General features: G+C 46.2%; 1 protein-coding gene across 28 annotated transcripts in view; it reads right to left on the bottom strand.

Annotated features, from left to right (window-relative positions):
• Positions 1-3,112: 3,112 nt before the first annotated feature.
• CCDC77 (coiled-coil domain containing 77) overlaps positions 3,113-27,091 on the bottom strand; it is a 48,462-nt gene continuing 24,483 nt past the window's right edge. For all 28 annotated transcript variants that reach the window (XM_051850111.2, XM_051850105.2, XM_070049215.1 and 25 more), the window contains 8 exons: positions 17,619-17,715; positions 14,994-15,066; positions 13,630-13,718; positions 11,937-12,085; positions 7,419-7,638; positions 4,897-5,022; positions 4,654-4,806; positions 3,113-3,939 (listed from right to left, as the gene is read on the bottom strand). In XM_051850111.2, the coding sequence (XP_051706071.1) occupies positions 3,793-3,939; positions 4,654-4,806; positions 4,897-5,022; positions 7,419-7,638; positions 11,937-12,085; positions 13,630-13,718; positions 14,994-15,066; positions 17,619-17,715 (1,054 nt within the window). In that variant the 3' untranslated portion in view covers positions 3,113-3,792. The remainder of the gene's footprint in view (positions 3,940-4,653; positions 4,807-4,896; positions 5,023-7,418; positions 7,639-11,936; positions 12,086-13,629; positions 13,719-14,993; positions 15,067-17,618; positions 17,716-27,091) is intronic.

The following is a 27,091-nucleotide window of genomic DNA, read 5'->3' as shown; positions in this document are numbered from 1 at the left end:
CATCTCCTACTTTCCCAGGCACAAAACACACCAGACTATGTCATTCCACACACATGATATTTACTCCTTTAAAGTACACACTTCAGTACTTGGTACTGACAGAATTTGACAACCAGGTATCGCCCCTTCTCCTCATCCTCAGGCAATCACTACTCTACTCTGTTTCTATGGACTTCCTTTTCCAGACAGTTCATGGGATCAGACAATACACAGCCTTTAGCTTCTGGCTTTTTTTTTTTTTTTTTTTTTTTTTTTTTTTTTACTTATTTATTTGAAAGCCAGAGTTACAGAGAGGCAGAGAGAGAGACAGAGGTCTTCCATCTGCTGGTTCACTCCCCAGATGGCCACAACAGCCAGAGCTGCACCGATCTGAAGCCAGGAGCCAGGTGCTTCTTCCGGGTCTCCCATGTGGGTACAGGAGCCTAAGCACTTAAGCCATCCTCTGCTGCTTTCCCAGGTCAAAGCAGAGAGCTGAATCGGAACTAGGACCAGCGCCCACAGGGGATGCTGGCTCTGCAGGCGGCAGCTTTACCCACTGTGCCACAGCACCGGCCCCAAGCTTCTGGCTTCTTAGCAGAACGTTTTCTTCTTTTAAGATTTATTTATTTATTTGAAAGGCAGATTGATAGAGAGGGAGGCACAGAGACAGAAGTCTTTCATCCTTTCATCTGCTGGTTCACTCCCCAAATGGCCTCAATGGCAGGGCCAAAGTCAGGCGCCAGGAGCTTCTTCCAAGTCTTCCACATGGGTAACAGGGGCCCAAGCACTTGGGTCATCTTCTGCTGCTTTCCCAGGCCCATTAGCAGGGACCTGGATCAAAGCAGAGCAGCCGGGACTCAAAGTGGTGCCCATATTGATGTTGGCAACCCCGGTTGTAGCTTAACCTGCTGGGCCACAATGCCAGCCCCAGCAGAATGCTTCAAGGTTCACTGGTGCTGCAGTACATATCAGTACTTCATTCTTCTCTACAGCCAAGTAACACTCCATTGTATGGACACAGCGCTTTTATTTATCCATTCACCAGCTGATGGACATTTCGGTTGCTGCTACTTTTGGGCTACTAAGAATAATGCTGCCATAACCATCTTGGGTATACAATTAAGGAGTGAAATTGTCAGGTCTTTCGGTAACTCTATTAACTTCAAAAAATTATCTGAAAGGCAGAGACAGAGTCAGACATAGAAAGATCATCTGCTGGTTCCCTTCCCAAATGCCTGCAACAGCCAGGGCTGGCTTGACCAAATCCAGGCAGCTAGAACTCAATCTGGACCTCCCACACGGGTAACAGGAACTCAACCACTTGAGCCATCTCCCAGTACCTCCCAGGGTATACAACCACAGGAAGCTGGATTAGAAACAGAGGCAGGGGACCAGCACCATGGCGTAGCAGCTTAAGATGCCGCTTGCAATGCCAGCATCCCATTTGGACACCGGTTCAAGACCCAGCTTCTTCACTTCCAATCCAGCTCTCTGCTAACGGCCTGGGAAAGCAGTGGAAGATGGTCCAAGTATTTGGGCCCCTGCAACCACATGGAAGACTCAGAAGCAACTCTGGGCTCCTCACTTCGACCTGGCACAGTCCCAGCCGTTGTGGCCATTTGGAGAGTGAACCAGTGGATGGAAGACTTCTCTGACTCTGCCTTTCAAATAAATTAAAAAAAAAAAAAAAAAAAAAAAGAGGCAGGACTTATAACCTAATAGGGGATGCAGGCACCCCGAGTAGTGTTTTAACTTCTATGCTAACACTTGTCCATGCTTAACTTTTTGACAAACTACCAGACTTTCCAAAGCAGCAGCACTGTTCCATACTCCCACCAGCAACAAAGGAAGCTAATTTCTCCACACCCTTGTCAACACTCGTTACCATCTTTTTGCTTTTAGCCACCCTAGCGAGTATGAAGTGACATCTCATTGATTTCCATTTCCTTAGCAGTGCTAAGCACCTTTCCATGTGCTATTTGTACGTCCTCTTCAGAGAAATGTCTGTTTATTACTAAGCTGTAAGAGTCTTCCATATATTTCATATATATATTTTATAAAGATTTTTTTCTCTCTACATCCTCACAATCAGCCTTCTGAAACACAGATTTCTCTCTTACTGATGAAGAGGCTGCGGCCTGGAGAGCTTCTGTAAGATGTGTGATTGAATCTCGATCTGTGAGTCTCCAAACCTGCGCTGTTTCTGCTATTCTACGCTGCTTCTTGGTGAGAACAGTTGTAGCTGGTGATGAGACTTAGAGAGCGGCCACACCAGTGGGTGGTCACCACGAAGGTGTCATTGGAATTGAGACCAGGATACTAGGCTGATGGCTGAAGTCACACAGTAGGACTCAGCACGGTATCTATGATGTCCAAGTTTCTTTTTTACTCTGAAATGTTCTGAGTAAGTCTTTGCTTTGTCAGCATCAAAAACCTACAACAGTCATGAAAAGTCAATTCCCTAAGTGCCAAGGCAAAGGAAGCACCATCATCCACTTATGCAAACTTCTTTAAGGCCTGGGAATGCGGCTCTCTGGGAAGTTCTGTTTCTCAATACTATAAAATGATCTGCTATCATAGATCTTTTAAAAAATGGTAACATCACCCTCTGGCAGTCTACTTTCCTTAATACAAATATGAAAGCCTGGGGGTGGGCCTTTGGTGGTGGTCAAGAGGCTGCTTGGGACGCCTGAATCCACATCAAAGGGCCTGGGTTTGAGTCCCAGCTCCACTCCTGGTTCTAGCTTCCTGCTGACACACCCTGGTAGGCAGCAGGAGGTGGCTCAAGAACTGGGGTCCTTACACCCACATGGTGGACCCAGATTGAGTTCTTGGCTTCAGTTTGTCCCAGCCCGAGTTCTTTCCTGTGATTTGGGTAAATGAGAATGACATTACGCTAAACTAGGACCAACTCACTTCCCCAGGATTATCTATAGCTTCAGGGGATGCACAGCAAATCAGACTAAAAATGGGCAAGGTTTCTTATCCTATCCTTGCTACCTCCAACACCAGATGAACTCAAGGGAGTCATTCAGAAAAACTTGTACATTTGTACCAAACTGCAGAGACCATGGACAAGAAAGAAAACTGAGACAGTATAATCCTGGTTTTAAGAAATCATTGGAAACTTTAATATTTTCAGTTATATGTTTTATTGAAAAGTCTATTCAAAATAATTAAAAAAAAAAACATGTTACTGACAAAATGTCAGATTTTTGATACAAAGACCACTTTAGCTTCACTTGCCCAGGTGGCACCTTTGTTTTTCCAGATTAACACATTCCTTTAGAGCAGGGTCTCTAGCGCCCTCTGGTGAGACTTGGACACAGGGTGTCTGATAAGGAAATTCAGGACAGGCTCATGCCTGAACGTGGCCGAACTACTACTGCCTATTCAAATTTGACAATACGTGATTTGCTGCCTTTTCCCTCTGCCTAGGATAAAGGCAGTCCCAGTGGGTGCCTTTATCTCTTTACAAAGTGTTCTTCCCAATGACTTTCCATCAAGTTCATGGCAAATGAACTTTCTTCTGGAGTTTTCATCATTGTCTTGAAAAAGCAAACACTTGTTAACATAAACAGGAGAGATAATGTGGGAAAATCTCTAAGTGATCCAGGTCATAATCCAGACGCCTAGAAAAGGTTAACAGGATAGTGCAAGTCATAAACACAGCTCAGCCTGTGGGGGAAGCTGTCTCAGTGGTCCCTGATTCTTCACCCGGTCTTACAGGCTGACCAACTCCAGGTCTACACTTTTTCTCTGGTTTCAGGGAGCAAACCTCTTGCAAACAGGGGCCATTTCCAAAAGCAGGCATCAGCAGAGTCTAAGTTCATTTTCCAGACCAAACAACTTGGACTTGAGGCTCTTCAGTTCTCCTTGTAACTTATGTGCCCGTCTATTGCCGTTACGGACTTCGCACAGAATGGCGAGGTCCTGGTTTGCCTGGGCATTCATTGTTGCCTAGAGGTTCAGAAGAAAGAATTGATTATGGCTATGCCAGGGCACGAGATCAGGAGTCACAAACACCAGACCATGCTGGCTTTTTCATGGGATTTTTAGTACACAGGACAAATTCAACACTTAGTGTGTTCAGTAAGGGAAAGAAGGAAAACAGAATTAGAGCAGAAAAAGCACCCGACTCCTTGCTTTCTCACGGGGAGGCCTTGAGCTAGAGACCAATAAACAAGCAACAACACACAAAAAGAAGAGGCCAATACGAAGAGCAGCACTGGTAACTCTGCTGCAGGTGAGGGGCAGCATCTCCTTTTTCCTAATTAGGAAATCCCTCGTTCGGCACACAGGGATCACTTAGGGCCACGGATAACTGGTTAAATCTCCTTAAGAAGGCCCTTGAGGCGACGTGAATTCTAAAAAGCTGTGTCTGACTGGGGAAAACTACTTTTTCCTTAATTACTCACTTTCCCAATTTGTAAAACAGAGTTCTTTTAATCTTCTTGAATGGGGAGGAATGAGAGTTTCTGTTCAGTTTAACTTAGACAGCTGCAGTAAAGGTGCAGTGGCAATTATTTCAGTGTACCTAAATTTTCCCTCCAGCGTGCACCTGTTGAGCTGATTTCCAGGGGGGCTTCTGGGGGAGGGGTCTGTTAGGGCAATGGCACATCCTTTCTCGGGACCATGTTTCCTTACTTGTGGTAACTCAGCACCAGGAATTACCTTATACAGCATCTGCTCCAAGTCCTTCAGTCTCTGTCGGAGAGCCTTAATATCAGTCTTGAAACCTTCTACTTCCAAGAGTCGGCGATGCTCCAAGGCCTCGTAACGTCTCGTCATCACCTGTAAGCGCTTCCCCATCTTGTCAGTGCGATCCTAAATATGAGTGGGGAGAAGGTATTTAGGAAGATGCCCCAGGACCACCTGTACCTCCCACTCCATCCTAAGTGGTAAGCAATTCTGCACCTTGAAGATCTCTCTCCTCACTCCCGCCTCCTCACGAATTCGGGCCAGTTCCTCTTCTAGAGAAATGCACTGCTCTTGGTACATGGTGGACAGCTTTTTCTCTTGTGCTAATTTATCCTTTAGGGACTGCAGGTCAAAAGGACAAAACATTAATACTCAGTTCTACAATTTAAGTGGTTCACAAAGACTTAGGTAATGAAACAAAGGAAAGCAAGGGTTTCCAGGAGTACAACATACATTACAGAACAAGATGGCAAGGGACTTTGGAGAAGATAAGAAAACCTTCTGTTTCTGGACTATTCTCTCAGCCCTTTCTCTGAAGGGCCCATAGAAGAAATTCTTTAAAACAAATATTTTTGTCTTTGGAAAGCGTTACATGGTGGGGTGCAGAATTTCTCCAGGTAAAGACACTATAATCTATGTCTGGGGCCACATTTCTGAAGTGCTTCTTTAAAAAAGGAAGAAATATCAGCAATAACACATATATGTTCCACTGATCAGGCAAAAAGATCATTTTTTTAAAAATTAACTTATTTTTTAAAAGATTTATTTATTTGAAAGGCAGAGTTAGAGAGAGAGCAATTTTCCATCTGCTGGTTCACTCCCCAAATGGCCGCAACAGCTGGAGCTGGACCGATCTGAAACCAAGAGCCAGAAGCTTCTTCCAGGTCTCCCATGTGGCTTCAGGGGCCCAAGCACTTGGGTCATTCTCTGCTGCTTTCCCAGGTGTACCAGCAGGGAACTGGATTTGGAAGTGGAACAGTGGGAACCCACACTGGAACCCATATAGGATGCCAGCACCACAGGCATTACCCACTACACCACAGTACCAGCCCCAAAAAGATATTTTAAAAACTTAAATCAGGGACCACCATTGTGACACAATGGGTAAAGCCATTGCTGGCAGTGCCTGCATCCCATAAGTACTGGTTCAGGTCCAGGTCACTCCACTTCCAATCCAGCTCCCTGATAATGGCTTGGGAAAGGCTTTGGCCCCTGCAGCCCAGGTAGGAGACCTGGATGAAGCTCCTGGCTTCATTTGTGGCCATCTGGGGAGTGAACCAGCACATAGAAGATATCTCCCCCAAAACCCAATTCTGCCTTTAAAAAAAAAGAGAAAATCTAATCAGACCTTGTTATTTTCTCACACAGTCCTTTGAAAATATAGCAAATGAGGGGCCAGCGCCGTGGCTCACTTGGTTAATCCTCCACCTGCGGCACCGACATCCCATATGGGCTCCGGGTTCTAGTCCCAGTTGCTCCTCTTCCAGTCCAACTCTCTGCTGTGGCCCCAGAGGGCAGTGGAGGATGGCCCAAGTGTTTGGGCCCTGCACCGGCATGGGAGACCAGGAGGAAGCACCTGGCTCCTGGCTTCAGATTGGCATAGCTCCAGCCATGGCAGCCATTTTGGGGATGAACCAACAGAAGGAAGACCTTTCTCTCTGTCTCTCTCTCTCGCACTAATTCTATCTGTCAAATAAATAAGAAAGAAAAGAAAAAAAAGAAAATATAGCAAATGATCAGATCTAAATTCACATTCCTTACTGTGGCCAGCCACTGCCTAACCCTCAACCTTCTCCAACTCCTCCCCCTTCCTCCTTGTTTACTGCTCTGTGATCACAGTGACATCTTCCTGTTCACAGAACACACGTTAGGGACTTTAAACTTGCTGTCCTCTCTGCTGGGAATGCTCTTCTCCGAGGTCTGTATGGCAAGCTTGGCCCCGACTGCTCAGGTTTCAGCAACCACACAGACATAAGACTGTCCTGAATGGATCCCCTTCAAAGGTAGGCGGTCCCACAACTATAACCATGTAATTCTTGTCTGCTCTTAACACCCCATTCCTATCATCTATCACTTCTTGAGCCTGTTAATATTTCTGTTTTCTTCACACTCATCACAATGCGACCACCATGAGGGAAGATTCCCTCTAAGTTATTTACTGCTGCAGCTCTAGAGTGCAATGCACAGTCCCTGAGTGACTCACTCACTCACTCACGGTCCAGGGTTTTAAATCCCCAACGCTGGTGTGATCAGCTCCTCCTAGTTCCTGAGCCTGCCACCTCAACAGCTTCTTAGATTGAATGGCTTTTATATGACACAAGTATACTTGCAGTCAGAGGTTCTTTGGAATTCTTGAGTTCCTTCAGCTCTTCAGAAAAAGTAACAATTTCTGTAAGATTGAAGGACACTGGGGCCGGCACTGTGGCGCAGCAGGTTAATCCTCTGCCTGCGGCGCCGGCATCCCACGTGGGCCCCGGTTCTATTCCCCGCTGCTCCTCTTACAGTCCAGCTCTCTGCTACGGCCTAGGAAAGCAGTGGAAGATGGCCCAAGTGCTTGGGCCCCTGAACCCATGTGGAAGACCCGAAAGAAGCTCCTGGCTCCTGATTGGCCCAGCTCCAACCATTGTAGCCATTTGGGGAGTGAACTAGCGGATGGAAGACCTTTTGTCTCTCCCTCTCTCTGTAACTCTGTCTCTCAAGTAAATAAATAAAATGTTAAAAATAAAGAAGGACATTACCTTAATATATTCATTTTGGGTATGATGACTGTCATGTAAAACTGGCAGAACTTTTCCAACTTTATCTTCTTTCTTCTTACACTGCACCCTATATTGCTTAATTTTTGATAGCAAATCATCCTTTTCAAGCATCCACGCCTTCTCTTTATTTTGGTTTTCAAATCTGAGCTGCAGAAAGTCTTTGGTGCTCTCATAGAGCAGTTCCTGGGTTTGATGGAGACTATGAAAGAAAGGACAAATGCGGTCATGAAGCACATCTCAAACAGTTATTCCAGAAGGGGAGGTACAGGTCCTTTTAAAATTGTATAATATATGAAATTTATAACATATTATCAGCAGTGTTAAAAATCCTACCTGTTTTACCATGCAAAGTGCAATGCAACTATTCGTGCTCACTGACAGACAAACTTGTCTTTACAGATAGACTTTCCTGAGTGCTAATCTGAGGTTACATGATTCTAAAGCCTACAGAAGAGGCCAGTATTGTGGCGTAACAGGTTATGATGCCTGTGACACCGGAATCCCATATGGATACTGGTTGAAGTCCAGGCTGCTCCACTTCCAATCCAGTTCCCTGCTAATGCACCTGGGAAACAGCGGAAGATGGCCCAAGAGCTTTGGCCCCTGCACTCATGTGGAAGACCCTGGCTTTGGGCTTCAGCCTGGCCCACCCCTGGCTGTTGTGGCCATTTGGGGAGTCAACCAGCAGATGAAAGATCTCTCTGTCTCTCCCTGTCTGTCTATGTAATTCTGCCTTTCAAATAAACAAAATAAATATACAAAAAAAAAAAAAAAAAAAAAGACAACAGAAACCTTTATAGGTACCTGCATACACACAGACTACTCCTAGGGATAATGCAATAATGGAAGAACCGACCCATGATGTTCTGACTAAAAGCCAACACAAGTTCCAACATAATAAAACAGCTTTGCTTTATGAAATATCAAAATCTTGCCCTTTTTTTAAGATCAACTTCTATGTAGTCATCTCAACACTAGCTGATTTTAATTTCTCTATCTCTGAAACTCCTTATCAGTTTTAATATATATACTATCTCACACTGAACAATGGCTTAGACACTAAGCCATATTTTAGCCATCAATACACGTATCCCCAGCCCAAGTGAAAACATACACTGCATTTGTCACATATTTTTGCCCTGCTACCATCAGACGGTCAAGGACAGTATCAATTACTGGACCTACACAGGCACCAAATAAATTTCTGATGACTATTTCTTAATATTTATGAATAAATACATTATATATCTTTTTAAGTTTTTAAAAATCTATTTACTTTCATTTTCTATTTGAAAGACAAAGAGACAGAGAGGCCATTCATCCACTGATTCCCTCCCCAATGCCTACAACAGCTGGGCTGGGCAAGGCTAATGCCAGGAGCCTGGACCTCAGGTCTCCCACATGGATGGCAGGAACCCACATTTGCTTAATTGTTGATTAAGCTGCCTCCCAGGAAGCACATTAGCAAAAAGCTGGATTGGAAGTGGAGCTGAGAATTGAACCTAGGTACTCTGACATGGGATGTGGGTGTCCCATGTGGTGTCTTAATCACAACACTAAATGTACACCCCAGTAAATCATATTTCTGTCTTTTAAAAAGAAAAGCCCTGAGGCTGGTGTTGTGATACAGTGGGTTAAGCCACTGCCTGTGACTCTGGCATACCATATGCGTGCCATTTTGGGTTCTAGCTGCTCCACTTCCAATCCAGCTCCTTGCTAATGCGCCTGGGAAAGCAGTCAAAGATGGTCCAAGGGCTTGGGCCCTGCCACCCAAGTGGGAGACCCGGATGGAATTCCAGGCTCCTGGCTTCAGACTGGCCTTTGAGCCATTTTGAAGAGTGAACCAGCAGACAGAAACTCTCTCTCTCTCTCTCTCTGTCCCTCCCTCTCTTTCTTGCTATAACTCTTTTTCAAATAAACAAATAAATTAAAAAAAGAAAAAAGACCATCCTAGAACTCATCAGTTTAACATTAACATCTAGAAAATTCTGTATTGGATAATCTAACTGCTGCAAGGGTATTAAATACCATCATGAAGCAATGACTACAGTTTTCCACTGAACAAATATTGTCAGATCCACGTAGCTGTCTTCATGTGTGGTTTTTTTTTTTTTTTTTTTTTTTGGACAGGCAGAGTGGACAGTGAGAGAGAGAGACAGAGAGAAAGGTCTTCCTTTTGCCGTTGGTTCACCCTCCAATGGCCGCCGCGGCCGGCGCGCTGCGGCCGGCGCACCGCGCTGATCCGATGGCAGGAGCCAGGAGCCAGGTGCTTTTCCTGGTCTCCCATGGGGTGCAGGGCCCAAGCACCTGGGCCATCCTCCACTGCACTCCCTGGCCACAGCAGAGAGCTGGCCTGGAAGAGGGGCAACCGGGACAGAATCCGGCGCCCCAACCGGGACTAGAACCCGGTGTGCCGGCGCCGCTAGGCGGAGGATTAGCCTAGTGAGCCGCGGCGCCGGCCCACATGTGTGGTTTTAATAATGGCAAATTTGAGGTGTTCAAACTGAGGGTGTCTTTAGAGCAGAGTTGACCACTGAAACTAGTCAAACGGCGGGGGATGGTTAGATAGGCAGAAGAACCCAAATGGACAGGTGCTGCAGAAATCAAAGAAGGTGGACTTCAGGGAGGGGATGATCACTGATGCCAAACACATAGAAACAAACCAAGTACAGGCCGGTGCTGCAGCTCAATAGGCTAATTCTCCGCCTGCAGCACCGGCACACCAGGTTCTAGTCCCGCTTGGGGTGCCAGATTCTGTCCTGGTTGCCCCTCTTCCAGTCCAGCTCTCTGCTGTGGCCCGGGAGTGCAGTGGATGATGGCCCAAGTGCTTGGGCCCTGCACCCCATGGGAGACCAGGAGAAGCACCTGGCTTCTGCCTTCAGATCAGCGCGGTGCGCCGGCTGCAGCACGCCGGCCGCAGCACGCCGGCCGTGGCGGCCATTGGAGGGTGAACCAACGGCAAAGGAAGACCTTTCTTTCTGTCTCTCTCTCTCACTGTCCACTCTGCCTGTCAAAAAAAATTAAGAAATTGGGGTTCAACATTGTGGCAGTGTGTAAGCTGCTCCTGGGCTACTCGCATTCCAGATGGAGTGCCTGCCTGAGGCCTCTGCTTCCGATCCAACTCCCTGCTAATGTACCTGGGAAGCAGTGGATGATGGCCTAAGTATCTGGGCCCCCGTCACTCATGTGGGGGACTCAGATGGATTTCCTGGCTTCAGCCTGGCCCAACTGTTGTGGCCATTTGGAAAGTGAACCAGTGGACAGAGAATCTCTAGGTCTTTCCTTCTCACGCTGCAGGAAGTAGAAAGAAGGGAGGGAGGGAGAAAGGAAAGTTCTTTAAAAACATTAAGAAATTAACGGTAACTTTAGAAAGGATATATTTAATAAAATGGTGGGGATCAAATCAGACTGCAGAAAGGTAAGGAAAGGTAAACAAGTAAGAAACACAAACGGAACATAGAGATTTTCCACTTTTGTTTTTGGTACAGGTACGTAAAGTCATGTATTCCAAATTTATGAAGGGCCAAAGAAAAGAAAAAGGCACTACTGCACTCAGTCAGATTAGAGGCGAAAAGAACATTTTTTTAAAAAAAGATTTATTTGTTTATTTGAAAGGCAGAATTACAAAGTAAGGAGGAGAGACAGAGAGAGATCTTTCACCTGCTGGTTCACTCCCCAAATGGCTGCGAATGGCCAGGACTGGGCCAGGCAGAAGCCAAGAGCTTCTTCTGGGTCTCCCCTAGAGGTGCAGGGGCTGAAGCACTTGAGCCATCTTTCACTGCTTTCCCAGGCACATTAGCAGGGAGCTGGAAGGGAAGTGTAACAGCCAGAACTTTAATCAGCATCCATATGGGATGTCACAGGAGGTGGCTTTACCACAATGCCGGCCCCCAAAAGAACATTTCTTAACCACTACAATCAAGCTAGAGCACTAAAGTGGGTTAAAAGGAGCATGCAGAGGGCCAGGTACTGTAGTACAACAGGTTCTGCCGCTTGAGATCGGGAGTGCTAATTCCAGCCCCAGCCACAGTGCTCTCGATCCAGCCTCCTGCTAATGCATCTGGGAAGGCAGTGGAAGATGGCCCAAGTAGCTGAGTTCCTGCCACCATGTGGGGGATCCAGATGAAGTTCCTGGTTCCCAGCTTCAGCCTGGCCCAGCCTGGGCTGCTGTGGGTAACGGGGAGTGAATTAGCAGATGTCTCCTTATGTCTTTCCCTCTCTGCCACTCTGCCTTTCAAATAAATACATAAATCTTTAAAAAAAACAAAAAAACAAAAAAAAACATGCAAAACACTCCCAATTATTCAGGAAGATAAAACAGCATGCCAGGAAAAGCCTGGATACTCACTGCCCCACAGACAGAGGTACCTGAAAAAGACAGTTTTTTCAATCTCTTTGAGTTCTAACATCCTACATTGCTGATGTATAGAACCATTAACTTTTAAGCTATTCAGAAAAATAAAGCATCCACTAGGTACAGATTTCTTGAATACTCACTTTTGGGTTAGCTCTTTGATTCTGTCCTGATTTCTCTGGTGCTGCACCTGGATTTCCTCGGCACGAATCCGTCTGTCCTCCATCAGCCCTTCGACTTGCTCTTTAGAAAGCTTCGTCTGCTCTCCCAGCTGAGCCTGCAGAGCTTCCACCTAGACAGGCCAACAGAGGAGGTCCCACTCCTGCTTCTCCTTACCCATGCCTCTGAAAGTGAACCCTTCTCCAGGAAACACTGGGGAAAACACAACCAACCGACCAAAAACACAGCAGTACCGTGAACAGTAGAAACATCTCCATTTCTCTTTATTTCATGTTATAACAAGGGGATTAGGCTATACAAGAGCAGCCTCTTTGTCCTGCACCTTTGTCTCATAACCAAGGCTATGAGACCCAGTTTCCCCACCCTGTGATTCTTGCCATTTTAGTCTCCCTTTTAAGATGCCCTAGCTGTGTGGAAACAGAGTGACTCTTTTCATCATTTCTGGTTTCAAAAACCAGAGCAAAATGAATATAATATAATGCCCTTCTCTGAGAGTGGCTGTCCCAACTTCACATGGAGGTACCGACCAAAGATGAAAAACTGTCATGCAGGGGCCGGCACTGTGGCGTAGCGGGTAAAGCCACCACCTGCAGTGCCAGCATCCCATACGGTTGCCAGTTGGAGTCCTGGCTGCTCCACTTCTGTTCCAGCTATGTTATGGCCTGGGAAAGCAGTACAAGATGGCCCAAGTCCTTGGGCCCTTGCACCCATATGGGAGACCTGGAAGAAGCTGACTCCTGGCTTCAGATCAGCACAGCTCCGGCCGTTGTGGCCAATTGGGGAGTCAACCAGCAGATGGAAAGCCTCCCCCCGCCCCCACCTCTCCTTCTCCCTCTGTGTAACTCTTTCAAATAAATAAATAAATCTTTTTTTAAAAAAAAGAAAAACTGGGGCCGGCACCGTGGCACAGTATGTTAATCCTCCGCCTACGGCGCCAGCATCCCATATGGGCGCCAGTTCTAGTCCTGGCTGCTTCTCTTCCAATTCAACTCTCTGCAATGGCCTGGGAAAGCAGCAGAAGATGGCCCAAGTCCTTGGGCCCTGCACCCACATAGGAGACCAGGAAGAAGCTCCTGGCTACTGGCTTTGGATTGGCGCAGCTCTGGCCATTGCTGCCATTTGGGGAGTGAACCAATGGAATGAAGACCTTTCTGTCTCTCCCTCTCACTGTCTGTAACTCTACCTCTCAAATAAATAAATAAAAATCTTAAAAAAAAAAAAAGAAAAAGAAAAACTGTCACGTAAAGCAACGTAACCCCCACCATGATAAGGACAAGAACTTCAGTGCACCCAGAGGTGCTAATTACATGGATATACCCCCAAATGTCATTCTGTCAACATAGCCAATCTCCCTTTTTTCATTTCTCTGGACCAGTCACAAAGTAAATTCTTACTTCACGATGGTTTTGTCAGATAGGGTTAGGCACATGAACTGAAAGTTAAGACTAGCACTTCTATAATGTTCAACTAGAGTAACCATTTTAAAATGTAAGGTCCTAGAAATCAGGAACGACCAAGTTTCTTCATCACATGATGCCTACATGTGTTCTGTGTGCAAGGAGATACTTATTATGAGATACGGAGAGTACCTTATAAAGAGCTAACTTTATAGATAGAAACCATTTTGGTTTGCCAAAATAAATACTCCCATGTTACCTGTAAGATGAGTGTTTGCATGTCTCTGTGGTACTGCTCAGAACTTCCCACCTTCTCTCTCGCTGCTGATCTTTTGTTTACTTTAGGATCTAAAATAAAAAACAAAGTCCATTAAGAATACTTCATTCAACTTTTATTTCTCTATTCAAGTGTCAGTATTACCCTTGGAGAGCAGTTTTATTTCTCTATAACAAAATGAAAGGAAGGAAAAGGAAAATACTGATTAGCTACAGTGTATTACTTTTCAAACAGGAATTTCTATAAGGGAATTCTGCAGCATTTCACTTGGACAATCATATTCATCTTTCAGCAGAATCAAATACTAAATTTTCCCTTGCAGCTGTGTCTGTTTTCTTAAGTTCTATTTAAATTTTTTTTTTTTTTTTTTGACAGGCAGAGTGGACAGTGAGAGAGAGAGACAGAGAGAGAAAGGTCTTCCTTTGCTGTTGGTTCACCCTCCAATGGCCGCCGCTGCAGCCGGCGCACCGCGCTGATCCGATGGCAGGAGCCAGGATCCAGGTGCTTTTCCTGGTCTCCCATGGGGTGCAGGGCCCAAGCACCTGGGCCATCCTCCACTGCACTCCCTGGCCATAGGAGAGAGCTGGCCTGGAAGAGGGGCAACCGGGACAGAATCCGGCGCCCTGACCGGGACTAGAACCCGGTGTGCCGGCGCCGCAAGGTGGAGGATTAGCCTATTGAGCCACGGCGCCGGCCCTTAAGTTCTATTTAATCAGAATAGGTAAAGAACAAGAAAAGCTAAACATTTTAGTTATAATATACCACACAAATTTCAACAAACAAGTTATTTTAAAAATAAGAACCTTGGGACCGGTGCTGTGGTACAGCGGGTTAAAGCCCTGGCCTGAAGTGCCGGTATCCCATATGGGCGCTGGGTTCTAGTCCCGGCTGCTCCTCTTCCGATCCAGCTCTCTGCCACGGCCTGGGAAAGCAGTAGAAGATGGCCAAAGTCCTTGGGACCCTGCACCCGCCTGGGAGACCCAGAAGAAGCTCCTGGCTGCTGACTTTGGATTGGCACAGCTCCAGCCATTGCAGCCATCTGGGGAGTGAACCAGCGGATGGAAGACCTCTCTCTCTCTCTCTCTTTGCATCTATCTCTCTAATAAATAAATAAATCTTTAAAAAATAAATAAAATAAAATAAAATAAAATAAAATAAAAAAAAAAATAGTCAGTCTGAGCAAAGTTTAATTCTGTGGGTGACTCAAGCTCAGTAAGATCTTGGGACTACCAGAGGCATCATTATGAACATTAATTATCATGGTACAGGATGCAAAAATTGCTAATTACTTGCACTGTGATTTTTAATTCTGGATTAAAAAGAATTTCTAATAACATGGCTGTTACCTGCATTGGGAGTTGCAGATTCACTCTGTTCACACACACCTACAGCCTGGATGGTCTTTTGGAGAATGCTCACCTATGAAGCAAAAAAATGTGCAGAAGCCTTAGTTTTGCAGATCAAACACTAAAGGTAAGTGGTCAAAACTGATAATAACTATGAGGATGTCAGGATGTCAAGAATATGAGAGCCCATGTGGGCCACTTGCCAAACTTGATAACACCCAGTGTTGATGAATAAACTCAAAAAAAAAAAAAAAAAAAGAAGAAGAAGAAAAAGAAAAGTCAGTGCTATTTATTAATATATGGTTCAAACAACAACAAAAACAACATTCTTGACAAGGATCTATAGGAATGTAACAAACACAGAAGTATGCAGATACAGATAAAAAAAAAAAGCTCACAGGCAAACTGACAATAAGTAAGTGACAAGACAGGGGCTGGTATTTGGGATTAAGATGCTGACTGGCTTTCCACATCCCATATTGGAGTGCCAGGTTTGAGTCCTAGCTACTTTGCTTCTGACCCAGCTTCCTGCTAATGTACTTTTTTTTTTTAAAGATTTATTTGTTTATTTGAAAGGCAGAATTACAGAGAGGCAGAGGCAGAGAGAGAGAGGTCTTCCATTTGCTGGGTCACTCCCCAAATGTCTGCAATGGCCAGAGCAGGGTCGATCTGAAGCCAGAAGCCTGGAGCTTCTTCTAGTTCTCCCATGTGGGTGCAGGGGCCCAAGGGCCATCTTCTACTGCTTTCCCAGGCCACACCAGAGAGCTGGATCAGAAGTAGAGCAGCCGAGGCTTGAACCGGCACCAGCCTCTAATGTACACTCTTAATGGCAACAGTAATGGCTCAAGTATTTGGGTTCCTGCCACCCATATGGATCCTGGACTGAGCTCTCAGGTCTGGGTTTCAGTCTGGATTAACTCACAATGTCATTGCAGGCATTTGGGCAGTGAAACCAGCAAATAGGAGCTCATTCTCTCTCTGTCTCTGTCTGCCTCTCAAATAATTTTAAAAAATAAAAACAATATGGCCTCAAATGAGCCACTAGAAAAAAATGGAAAGCATACATATATATTCATACACATAAATATTTTTATGTGAAAAAAGAGCTAGAAGTATTCATACACCAAACTTTTATTTTTTTAACATTTATTTATTTATTTATTATTTATTTGAAAGGCAAAGTTACAGAGAGTGCTTCCATTTGCTGGTTCACTCCGCAAAAGGCCACAACAGCTAGGGCTAGGCCAGGCTGAAGCCAGGAGCCCCATCCAGATCTCCCACACGGGTGCAGGAGCCCAAGAACTCAGGCCATCTTCCGCTGCTTTCCTAGGTGCATCAGCAGGGAGGTGGATCAGAAGTGGAGCAGCCAGGTCCTGCACCAGCACTCATATGGGATACCAGCATTGCATGTAATGGCCTAACCTGCTGCGTCACGACACCAGCCCCTAATGTTTTATTTATTTATTTATATTTTTGTTTTATTTGAAAGGTAGAGAGACAGAAAGAAACAGAAACAGAAAGACATCTTCCATCTGCTGGCTTACTCCCTGAATGCCTAACATTCAAAATCATGAGCCAGGAACTCAATCTGAGTCTGTCACATGGGTGGCAAGCACCCAAGTTCTTCAGTCATCACCTATTGCCTCCCAGGTGCACATTAGCAAGAAGCTGGATCAGAAGCAATAGCCAGGGCTGGGTCAGCCAGGAGCCTGGAACTTCTCCCAGGTCTCCCATGTGGGTATTAGGGGGCCAAGTAGTTGAACTATCTTCCATTGCTTTCCCCAGTGCATTAGCAGGGAGCTGGATTGGAAGTGGAACAGCCAGGACTTGAACCGGCACTCCAATATGCAATACTGCTATCTCAGGAAAACTCAGGACCATTACAGCTAAGATTCCATCTGCTTTCCTTAACAAGTATTAAAACTGTCCTGGGGGCTGGTGCTACCATATGGGTGCCGGTTCATGTTGCAACTGCTCCGCTTCCAACTCAGCTCCCTGCTAATGTACCTGGGAAAACAGCAGAAAATGGTACTTGGGCACCTGCATCCATGTAGGAGACTCGGATGAAACTCCTGACTCCTGGCTTCAGCCTGGCCCAGTCCTGACCATTGTGGACATTTGGAGAGTGAACCAGTGGATGGAAGACTTCTCTCCCTCTCTGTAACTCTGCTTTTTAAATGCATATATCTTAAGGAAAAACAAAACAAAACAAAACAAAAACACTGTGAGCTGGCACTGTGGCTTATCAGGTTAAGCCACCACTCACAGTGCCAGCATCCAATATGGGTGCTGGGTAGAGTCTCAGCTGATGCACTTCCAATCCAGTTCCCTGCTATTGTGCCTGGGAAAGCAGTGGAAGATGGCCCTAGTGCTTGGGTCCCTGCACCCGTGTAGGAGACCAGGAAGAAGCTCCTGGCTTTGTTCTGGCCCAGCTCTGGCCATTATGGCAATCTGGGGAGTAAACCAGCAGATGGACAACCTTTCTCTGTCTAACTCTGCCTTTCAAATAAGTAAAATAAATCGTCAAAACAAAACAAAACAAAACAAAAAAACTGGGCTGATTATGGATGCTAGCTTGTACTTCGTCAGGGCCACACTTACCGTACTATATCACAGATGACTTACTTTGTGGGGAGGTTCCTTGTAAAAATAGGTTACTTCTCCAGTGTCTGTTCCCACAAGAGCCAAGAGACTCTGAATCTTTTTCTTGTCTTCTAGCTCCCTGCAATTCTCACAGAAAGTAAGCACACAGTAAATAACCTGTTCTGTTTAAAGGATCTCCTTTGTGACTTGATTTTAAAATAGTCACCTCAAGTTAAAATTGAATAGGATCCACGTAGACCTTAGTTCATTTTTAAAGTATTAGGTATTCACATTCAGGAATTTGGAGAGAAGCAGTCAGGAAATTATCTCTTATCAGTTTCTAGACAGAAGCAGGAGTGGCTGCTGAGGTGTGCTGTGCAGGTCCACCTCTCCAGCACTGACAGCTCATTCCCCAGCTGCTGGTAATGTCACCGCCCTCTGACAGCTGACTCTCTCCAGATCTGCCTTCACCAAGGTCAGCGCGTCCCATTCCTCAGGGACAGACGACATGCAGTGTCTGGTCAGAAGCCAATCCCCTGCCTTAATTCTGACGATTCAGTAGAGCCACCCCAGCTTCAGAAGCCCCTGTGGAATTGGCTGAGGCCTGCTGTAACCAAGTCAGTTTAAGTTCGCCCTCTGCCCCACGAGGCTTTCCTCATTTCTTCATAGCTGGCTACTCCTCAGAGCATTTTCCAATAAATTCCCAGCAAGCAATTTCCGTTGTGCAGCTTGTTTCCCAGGGAACTCAACCTAGGACAGCTGATATCAGGACTGGGATTAGGAAGTAAGCTCTAGAAAGGCAGCCAGTGATTTGGGCCAGTGATATGGAGATAGTTTCTAGAACTCGGTGTTCCTGGGAGCAAGACAGATGGATGGGTAGTCAAAACAAATCAAAGATGGAAAAGCCTGAGGGTTGCGCCCCAGGCAAAACCACAATTCCTGACCCATTTTCCAGATTCAAGCCAGTTTTGGGTCCTAGACTATTAGCTGGATCTCTGAGGAGGGCGGACCTGCCACAAAACAGCATGTGTACATGGGAATGAGTTTCCAGTTCTTCCCTAAAGGGCCCATGGCCACTTTGTTTCTGTTTTTTTTTTTTTTTTTTTTTTTTAATTTATTTGACAGGTAGAGTTATAGACAGTGAGACAGAGACAGAGAGAAAGGTCTTTCTTCTGTTGGTTCACCCCACAAATGGCCACTACGGCCGGTGCTGTGCCACTCCAAAGCCAGGAGCCGGGTACTTCCTCCTGGTCTCCCATGCGGGTACAAGAGCCCAAGCACTTGGGCCATCCTCCACTGCCCTCCCGGGCCACAGCAGAGAGCTGGACTGGAAGAGGAGCAACCGGGACTAGAACCTGGTGCCCATATGGGATGCTGGCACCGCAGGCGGAGGATTAGCCAAGTGAGCCACGGCGCCAGCCTGCCATGGCCGCTTACTTGAATAACTGGACACTAGGGCAAAGGGAGCGCCCAGTCATCCTAAGGAAGCTGCATCCAGGGTCTGAGGCAACACTGATACTTGGTGACCTGAGTGTCACCATGGCGCAGGGCACACAGGGACTATGTAATAAATGCAAGTTTTGCCCAGGCCCAGCTCCCAGTTTACTGGGTCCACAGATCCAGTAAATGGTGACGTCTCTTCTAGTACGCAACTAGAATGGACAGATTTGGTTGTCGGGAGAACCTTCAAGTTAGTGTCGTGGCTTCTGGGGTAAGCCAATGGGAAGCCTCGGAAACTGTTCCTCCCCACCCAGTCAAGATGGTGTGCAATGGCAAACCAGAGTGAGTTCCACATGAACGTTCCTCTCTGAGGACGAAACAGACCACCTGCCAGCCTCACTGGCGCCACTCTCCACCATAAAGTTTAAGTGTTTATCACAGGCCTTTCTGATAAGGTGGGACAGCAAGGCAAAATACCTGAAGAGTTATTCCTAAAGAAAAGTAAAGGCAAGTTGTAACACAGGTCCACAGTCAGGCAGACTGGACAACAGAATATTTTTTTAGAAAGTTTTATTTATTTGAAAGTCAAGAATGACAGAAAGAGAGAGACTGAGACAGATCTTCCACCTACGGGTTCACTCCCCAAATGCCCACAACAGCCAGGTCTTGTCCAAGCTGTAGCCAGGGGTTAGGGACTCCATTCTGTTCTCCTGTGGGTGGCAGGACCCAAGTACTTGGATTACCATTTGATGTCTTCCCAGGCACAGTAGCAAGAAGTTGGATAGGAAGTAGAGGAGCCAGGGCTTGAACTGGCACTCTCATATAGGATGCAGGTATCCCAAGCAGCTTAACCCACAGTGCCACAACTCCTGAACCAAGAGAAGTTTTACAGTCTTTCTGGAGAACCATGTTAACTCTTCTGCTCTCTGTCAGTAACAAGACAAAAGGACCTGGATTTGGCCATTCCTCAGGTCACCAGGTCACCTTAGTTCATTATTGACATAATGTTTAATCAGAGTACAGGGATAAGAAACAGCAGGTACACTGGGATCCTAGATAAGATATGCATGCTCCAAGAAGCTGGAAGGAAACCTTAAAAGGACATTGGGGAAGTGTTCATGGGTCTGATCTAAGCATGCCAGGACACTTTCTCCAAAGTAAGGAACAAATTAATATTATGATTTCTTTTTTTGACAGGCAGAGTGGACAGTGAGAGAGAGACAGAGAGAGAAAGGTCTTCCTTGGCCGTTGGTTCACCCTCCAATGGCCGCCGCAGCTGGCACGCTGCGGCCAGCGCACCGCGCTGATCCGAAGCCAGGAGTAAGGTGCTTATCCTGGTCTCCCATGCGGGTGCAGGGCCCAAGCACTTGGGCCATCCTCCACTGCACTCCCGGGCCACAGCAGAGAGCTGGCCTGGAAGAGGGGCAACCGGGACAGAATCCGGCACCCTGACCGGGACTAGAACTCAGCGTGCTGGCGCTGCATGCAGAGGATTAGCCTATTGAGCCGCGGCGCCGGCCAATATTATGATTATTTTTAAAGATTTATTTATTTATTTGAAAGTCAGAGTTACACAAAGAGAGGAGAGGGAGGGAGAGAGAAAGAAAGGTCTTCCATCCGCTGGTTCACTCCCCAATTGGCCACCAATGGCCAGAGCTGCGTAGATCCAAAGCCAGGAGCCAGGAGCTTCTTCCGGGTCTCCCACATGGGTGTGGGGGCCCAAGCACTTGGGCCATCTCTGCTGCCTTTCCAGGCCATAACAGAGAGCTGGATTGGAAATGGAGCAGCTAGGACTTGAACTGGCACCCATATGGGATGCCAGCACTGCAGGTGGTGGTTTTACCTGTTCAGCCACAGCACCAGCCCCTAGGAACAAATTAGTGTCCTTCAGGCACCTTCCTGGGCTGTCCCATCTTATCAGAACACTTTGTGATTAGCATTACCATCACCAAGAAGGAAGTATAATGCCTTTAAAGACTCCAGGTCCTGGAGGTAACCACGTTCCATCCTCTGGAATACTGCTCTGACCCGCCCGTCAAGAGACACAAAGGTGAGCTTTCAGTGCAGCCCAGTGGAGAAAGGAGAATCAGTACTAGGTCCACACTGTGGTAGAAGCAGCTCTGCTGCCCAAGTCACGTGACCTGGTAAATTTTATAGGTGGATTTTATTATATGGTGGCACAAGGTGTCACATGGAGTCTATAGTAAGTCACATTACAAGAATCATAACATATACCCTCTGAGAATCTGTAGCAAGGCCATGATAATGATCAAACATTTGCAAAACAGCTCTGACATGCCACTGGATCCTGCTAGAGACTGGACACTTGACCATGAGACATCAAGAAAACATGGTGGGTGGGTGTTGTGGCACAGCAGGTTAAGCCACCATATGGAACGCCTGCATCTCATATTGGAGGGCCTGGTTTGACCCCAGGCTACTTGCATTTCCAATCCAGCTTCTTGGTAACGTGCCTGGGAGGCAGAGGATGATGACCGCAAGTACTTAGGTTTCTGTCACTCTCATGGAAGACCTGGATGGAGGTCCTGGCTCCAGGCTTCAGCCTTGCCCAGGCCTAGCTGTTGTGGGTATTTGGGGGAGTGAACCAGCAGATGGAAGATCTTCCACTCTCTCTTGGCATATCAAATAAATAAATAAATAAATCTAAAAAAGAAAAGAAAAGAAAAAGAAAAGCAAAAACATATGGCTAAGTTTTTCAACAAATGACATTGGGAAAACTGGACAAACACATGAAAAAGAATGAAGTTGAACCCTAAACCTAATACCACAGACAAAAGTTAACACAAAATGAGCCAAAGACCTAAATGTAAGAACTAAAACTACAAAACTTTTTTTTTTTTTTTTTTGACAGGCAGGAGTGGACAGTGAGAGAGAGAGACAGAGAGAAAGGTCTTCCTTTTGCCGTTGGTTCACCCTCCAATGGCACCGCGCCGATTCAATGGCAGGAGCCAGGTACTTATCCTGGTCTCCCATGGGGTGCAGGGCCCAAGCACTTGGGCCATCCTCCACTGCACTCCCTGGCCACAGCAGAGAGCTGGCTTGGAAGAGGGGCAACCGGGACAGAATCCGGTGCCCCGACCGGGACTAGAACCTGGTGTGCCGGTGCTGCAAGGCGGAGGATTAGCCTAGTGAGCCGCGGCGCCGGCCTTAAAACTACAAAACTTTTAAAAGAAAACATGGAGGGGCCGGCGCTGTGGCACAGCGGGTTAATGCCCTGGCCTGAAGCACCAGCATCCCATATGGGCACCAGTTCGAGACCTAGCTGCTCCTCTTCTGATCCAGCTCTCTGCTATGGCCTGGGAAAACAGTAGAAGATGGCCAAAGCCCTTGGGCCCCTGCACCCACATGGGAGACCTTGAGGATGCTCCTGGCTCCTGGCTTTGGATTGGTGCATCTCTGGCCATTGCAGCCAATTGGGGAATGAACTATTAGATGGAAGACCCCTTTCTCTCTCTGCCTCTCCTCTCTCTGTGTAACTCTGGCTTTCGAATAAATAAATAAAAGTTTTTTTAAAAAAAGAAAACATGGAGGAAAAGCTTCTTGGCATTAGATTTGGCAATGATTTATTGAATGTAATACCCAACACACTAGCAAAAAAAAAAAAAAAAGAAAAAAGAAAAAAGAACTTGGACTATCTCAAAATTCAAAACTTCTATGTGTCAAAGGATACTATGAAGGTAGTCTAGGAAATGGGAGAAAATATTTGCAAATCATCTATCTGATAAAAGTACAATCTCCAGAATAATGCTGTGGTACAGTAGGTTAAGCAGCTGCTTGCAACACTAGCATTCCATATGGGCACTGGCTGGAGTCCCATCCAGCAGATGGAAGATCTCTGTCTCTCCCCCTCTCTCTGTAACTTTGCCTTTCAAATAAGTAAATCTTTAAAAAATAGTATCCAGAATATATAGGGAACATCTACAACTCAACAACAACCACCACCACCATCAACTAAAATATGTGCAAAGGATTGGATGGATATTTCTCTAAAGAAGAAATACAAATGGTCAGTAAACACATGAAAAGATGCTTAACATTATTAGTTATAGAAAAGCAAGTCAAAATCAAAATGAGATCTCTCAGTGGCCAGCGCCGCAGCTCACTTGGTTAATCCCCCACCTGCGGCGCCGGCACCCCGGGTTCTAGTCCCAGTTGGGATGCCAGATTCTGTCCCAGTTAATCCTCTTCCAGTCCAGCTCTCTCTGTGGCCCGGGAAGGCAGTGGAGGAGGGCCCAAGTGCTTGGGCCCTGCACCCGCATGGGAGACCAGGAGGAGGCACCTGGCTCCTGGCTTCGGATCAGCATAGCGCGCCGGCCGTAGCAGCCATTTGTGGGGGTAAACCAACGGAAGGAAGACCTTTATTAAAAAGAAAAAAAAAAGAGAGATCTCTCCTCACATCCATGAAGATGGTTGCTATAAAAATAAGATAGTAAATACTGGCAAGGATGTGGAAACATTGGAATCCATGTACACTGTCAATGAGAAAATAAAATGACGTAGCTGCCATGAAAATATCAGTACAGCAGTTCCTCAAAATATTAAAAATGGAATTACCAGGACCACCACTGTGGCACAGCAGGCTAAGTCCCCATCCGCCACACCAGCACCAGTGTGAGTCCTGGCTGCTCCATTTCCCAACAGCTCCCTGCTAACGTGCCTGGGAAAGCAGTGGAAGGCGGCCCAAGTCCTTGGGACCCTGCACCAACATGAGAGACCCAGATGAAGCTCCTGGCTCAGGTCTGGAGCTTCCCTGGCCAATGCAGCCATTTGGGGAATGAACCAGCGGATGGAAGTCATGTCTGTCTCTCCCTCTCTAACTCTGCCTTTCAAATATATAAAAAAAAAAACTTAAAAAAAAAAGACATCTACATCCCAATCATAGTACCTGGGTTCAAGTTCCAGTTCTACATCCCGATTCAAACTTCCTGTCAATGCAAAACCAGGGAAGTACAAGGTGAGGGCTCTCCCACGGATATGGAAGACCTGATTCAGCTCTTGGTTCTCAGTTTCAGTCTGGCCCGAGCCCAGCCAATGTGGGCATCTGAGAACTAAACCAGCAAATGAGAGTTCTTTCTGTGTATCCTTCTGTCTTTCACACAATATAAAAAAAAGAGTACCCTCAAGACAGTGCTTTCTGGGCACTGTGGCGTAGTGGGTAAAACAGCCACCAGCAGTGCCAGCATCCCTTTTAGGCACTGGTTCGTGTCCCAGCTGCTTCACTTCTGCTTCAGCTCCCTGCCTGAGAAAACAGTGGAAAATGGCTCAAGTGCTTGGGCCCCTGCCCCAACGTGGGAGACCTGGATGAACTTCCTGACTCCTGGTTTTGGTTTAGCCAAGCCCTGGCTGTTGTGGCCATTTGTGGAGTGAGCCAGCAGATGGATGATCTCAATCTCTCTCTCTCTCTCTCCACCTCTTCCTTTCCCTCTCTGTAACTCTTTCAAATAAACAAATAAATCTTAAAAAAAAAAAAAAAAAAAAAAAAAAAAAGGTGGTACTTCCTAGGGCTGGCATTTTAGCACAATGGGTTAAACTGGCCTGTGACAGGCACTGTGGCACAACAGGTTAAAGCCCTGACCTGAAGCACTGGCATCCCATATGGGTGCTTTTTTTTAAAGATTGTGTTTATTTATTTGAGAGGTAGAGTTACAGACAGTGAGAGACAGAGAGGAAGGTCTTCCATCCGCTGGTTCACTCCCCACATGGCTGCAATGGCTGGAGCTGGGCTGATCTGAAGCCAGGAGCCAGGAGCTTCCTCCAGGTCTTCCCATGTGGGTGCAGGGGCCCAAGGACTTCCATCTTCTACTGCTTTCCCAGGCCATAGCAGAGAGCTGGATCAGAAGTGGAACAGCCGGGTCTGAAACCAGTGCCCATATGGAATGCCGGCACTGCAAGCGGTGGCTTTACCGGTTATGCCACAGTGCTGGCCCCAATCTTTTCCTACATTAGGCTCAGTGTCCTCCCCCAAAATGTGAAGCTCACTTAACACCAACAGCCACGGCTGAGCACTGTGTTGTGATACACTGATCCTTGGGCAAAGAATCAAAGGCCTAGGGCCAGCATTGTGGCACAGCGAGTTAAAGCACCACCTACAATGCCAACATCCCATGTGAGCACCAGAACATCATGTCCTGGCTGCCCCACTTCTGATCCAGCTCCCTGCTAATGGCCTGGGAAAGCAGTGAAAGATGGCCCAGTGCTTGGGTCCCTGCCAACCATGTGGGAGACCCAGATGAAATTCCAGGTTCCTGGCTTTGGTCTGGCCCAGCACTGGCTGTCATAGCCATTTGGGGAGTGATTCAACAGATGGACGATCTCTCTCCATCTCTGTCACTCTGCCTTTCAAATAAATACAATCTAATTAAAAGGAAAAAAAGAATCAAAGACCTGGGCTATACCTAGTCCTTAACACTGGCTTCCCTTTGACATTAGATGAATCAGTTAACTTATCTGTGGATCTCTGTCCTCATCGGTGAAATAGAAATAATGCATGGACATTGGGATAAAAATGAGAATGAGAACAAGAATATGAAAGCTCTGGTGTAAAAACATCAGATGGGCGTGGTAGATGGGGCCTAACCCATATAGTACAGTTGTTGGCCTTTGGTATGGGCTGGGCCTCGAAGTTCCATTAATAGAATATTTAGGGGGAGAAGAAAAGCAGTTTCCCTGTGGGAATATGAAAAAGTTATGAAGTTGAATGATTCTGTTGATTGTACAACAATATAAATATACTTAACATCAACTGAACTGCACACTTGAAAATCGTAAATTTTATGTAATGTATATTTTATCACACACACAGAAATTCAGTGAAGCAGACTGTTCTGCACTGCTAAGATGCCTCCTTTTAGTGCTTATCTTCCATCTCCCAAGAGCCCAATCCTTCTCCAAAAACTGTGCTTGGCTGAAAGGGGCTTCTTCTCCCAGGGGGAGCCTGAACCCAAAGACTAGACAACGCAGAAATACAAAAGCCGAAATTTTTTGTACTTGAGAGACCACCCTAGCTTTAGAGGGTCCTGTGGGTTGGTTAAGGCCTGTTACCACTGTCTCACCGTTCAGTCTCCCCCATCCAAATCTGCTCAGAGGTCTTATTCCTGAGAGCTCCCCAGCTAACTGTCTCTATCACAGGATCTGTTTTCCTGCAAAATACAACCTAAATAAATGTAGAGAAATTTACATGTTTTTTACATGCTAGTAGCTTTTTTTAAAAAAAATTATTTGAGAGAGTTACAGAGAGAGGAGATTGAGATCTTCCATCCACTGGTTTAATCCCTAGAAGGCTACAATGACCAGGGCCGAGCCAGGCAGAAGCCAGGAGCCAGGAGCTTCTTCCAGGTCTGGCACATGGGTACAGAGGCCCAAGGACTTGAACCATGCTCCACTGCTTTCCCAGGCACATTGGCAAGGAGCTGGATCAGAAGTGGAGCAGCTGGGACTTGAACTCATATGGGCTGCAGGTGCTGCAGGCCGTGGCTTAACCCATGGTGCCATAGCTCTGAGCCCCAAATTGATTTCTATAATGACTGTACTAAGGAATATTTTTACCCACCTTGTATGAGAGATCCCCTTCTCTGTATCCTCTCCAGCATTTCTCAGTTTTCATTTTTTTGATAATAGCTATTCTAACTGGAGAGAGATGGTACCTCATTGTGGTTCTGATTTGCATTTCCTTAATGATAAGTGATGGTGGACATTTTTGCATATATTTGTGATTTGTGTATTTTCTTTGGAGTAATGAATAGGCATTCAGATCACTTACTCATTTTAAAATGGCACTATTTGTGTTTTTTGCTTATTTGTTGTTTTGCAATAGAGTTTTTGAGTTCCTTGTATATTCTGGAAAGGAATTATCTTCTGTTAAAATTTTTTGTTTGTTTTTACTTTCTCTGAAAAGCAGAGTGAGAAAGAGAGAGATATCTTTCATCTGCTGGTTTACTCCCCAAATGCCTGCTAACACCTGGGGCCTGGCCAGGTCAAAACCAGGAGCCAGGGATTCCATCCTGTTCTCCATGTAGGTGGCAGGAACCCAATCCTGGGTCATCATCTGCTGCCTT

The sequence above is a fragment of the Oryctolagus cuniculus genome, chromosome 9 (assembly GCF_964237555.1).
Source record: "Oryctolagus cuniculus chromosome 9, mOryCun1.1, whole genome shotgun sequence".
NCBI lineage: Eukaryota > Metazoa > Chordata > Mammalia > Lagomorpha > Leporidae > Oryctolagus > Oryctolagus cuniculus.
Note: the sequence above shows the minus strand (reverse complement) of the source record. Positions and strands in the feature narration are given on the sequence as shown.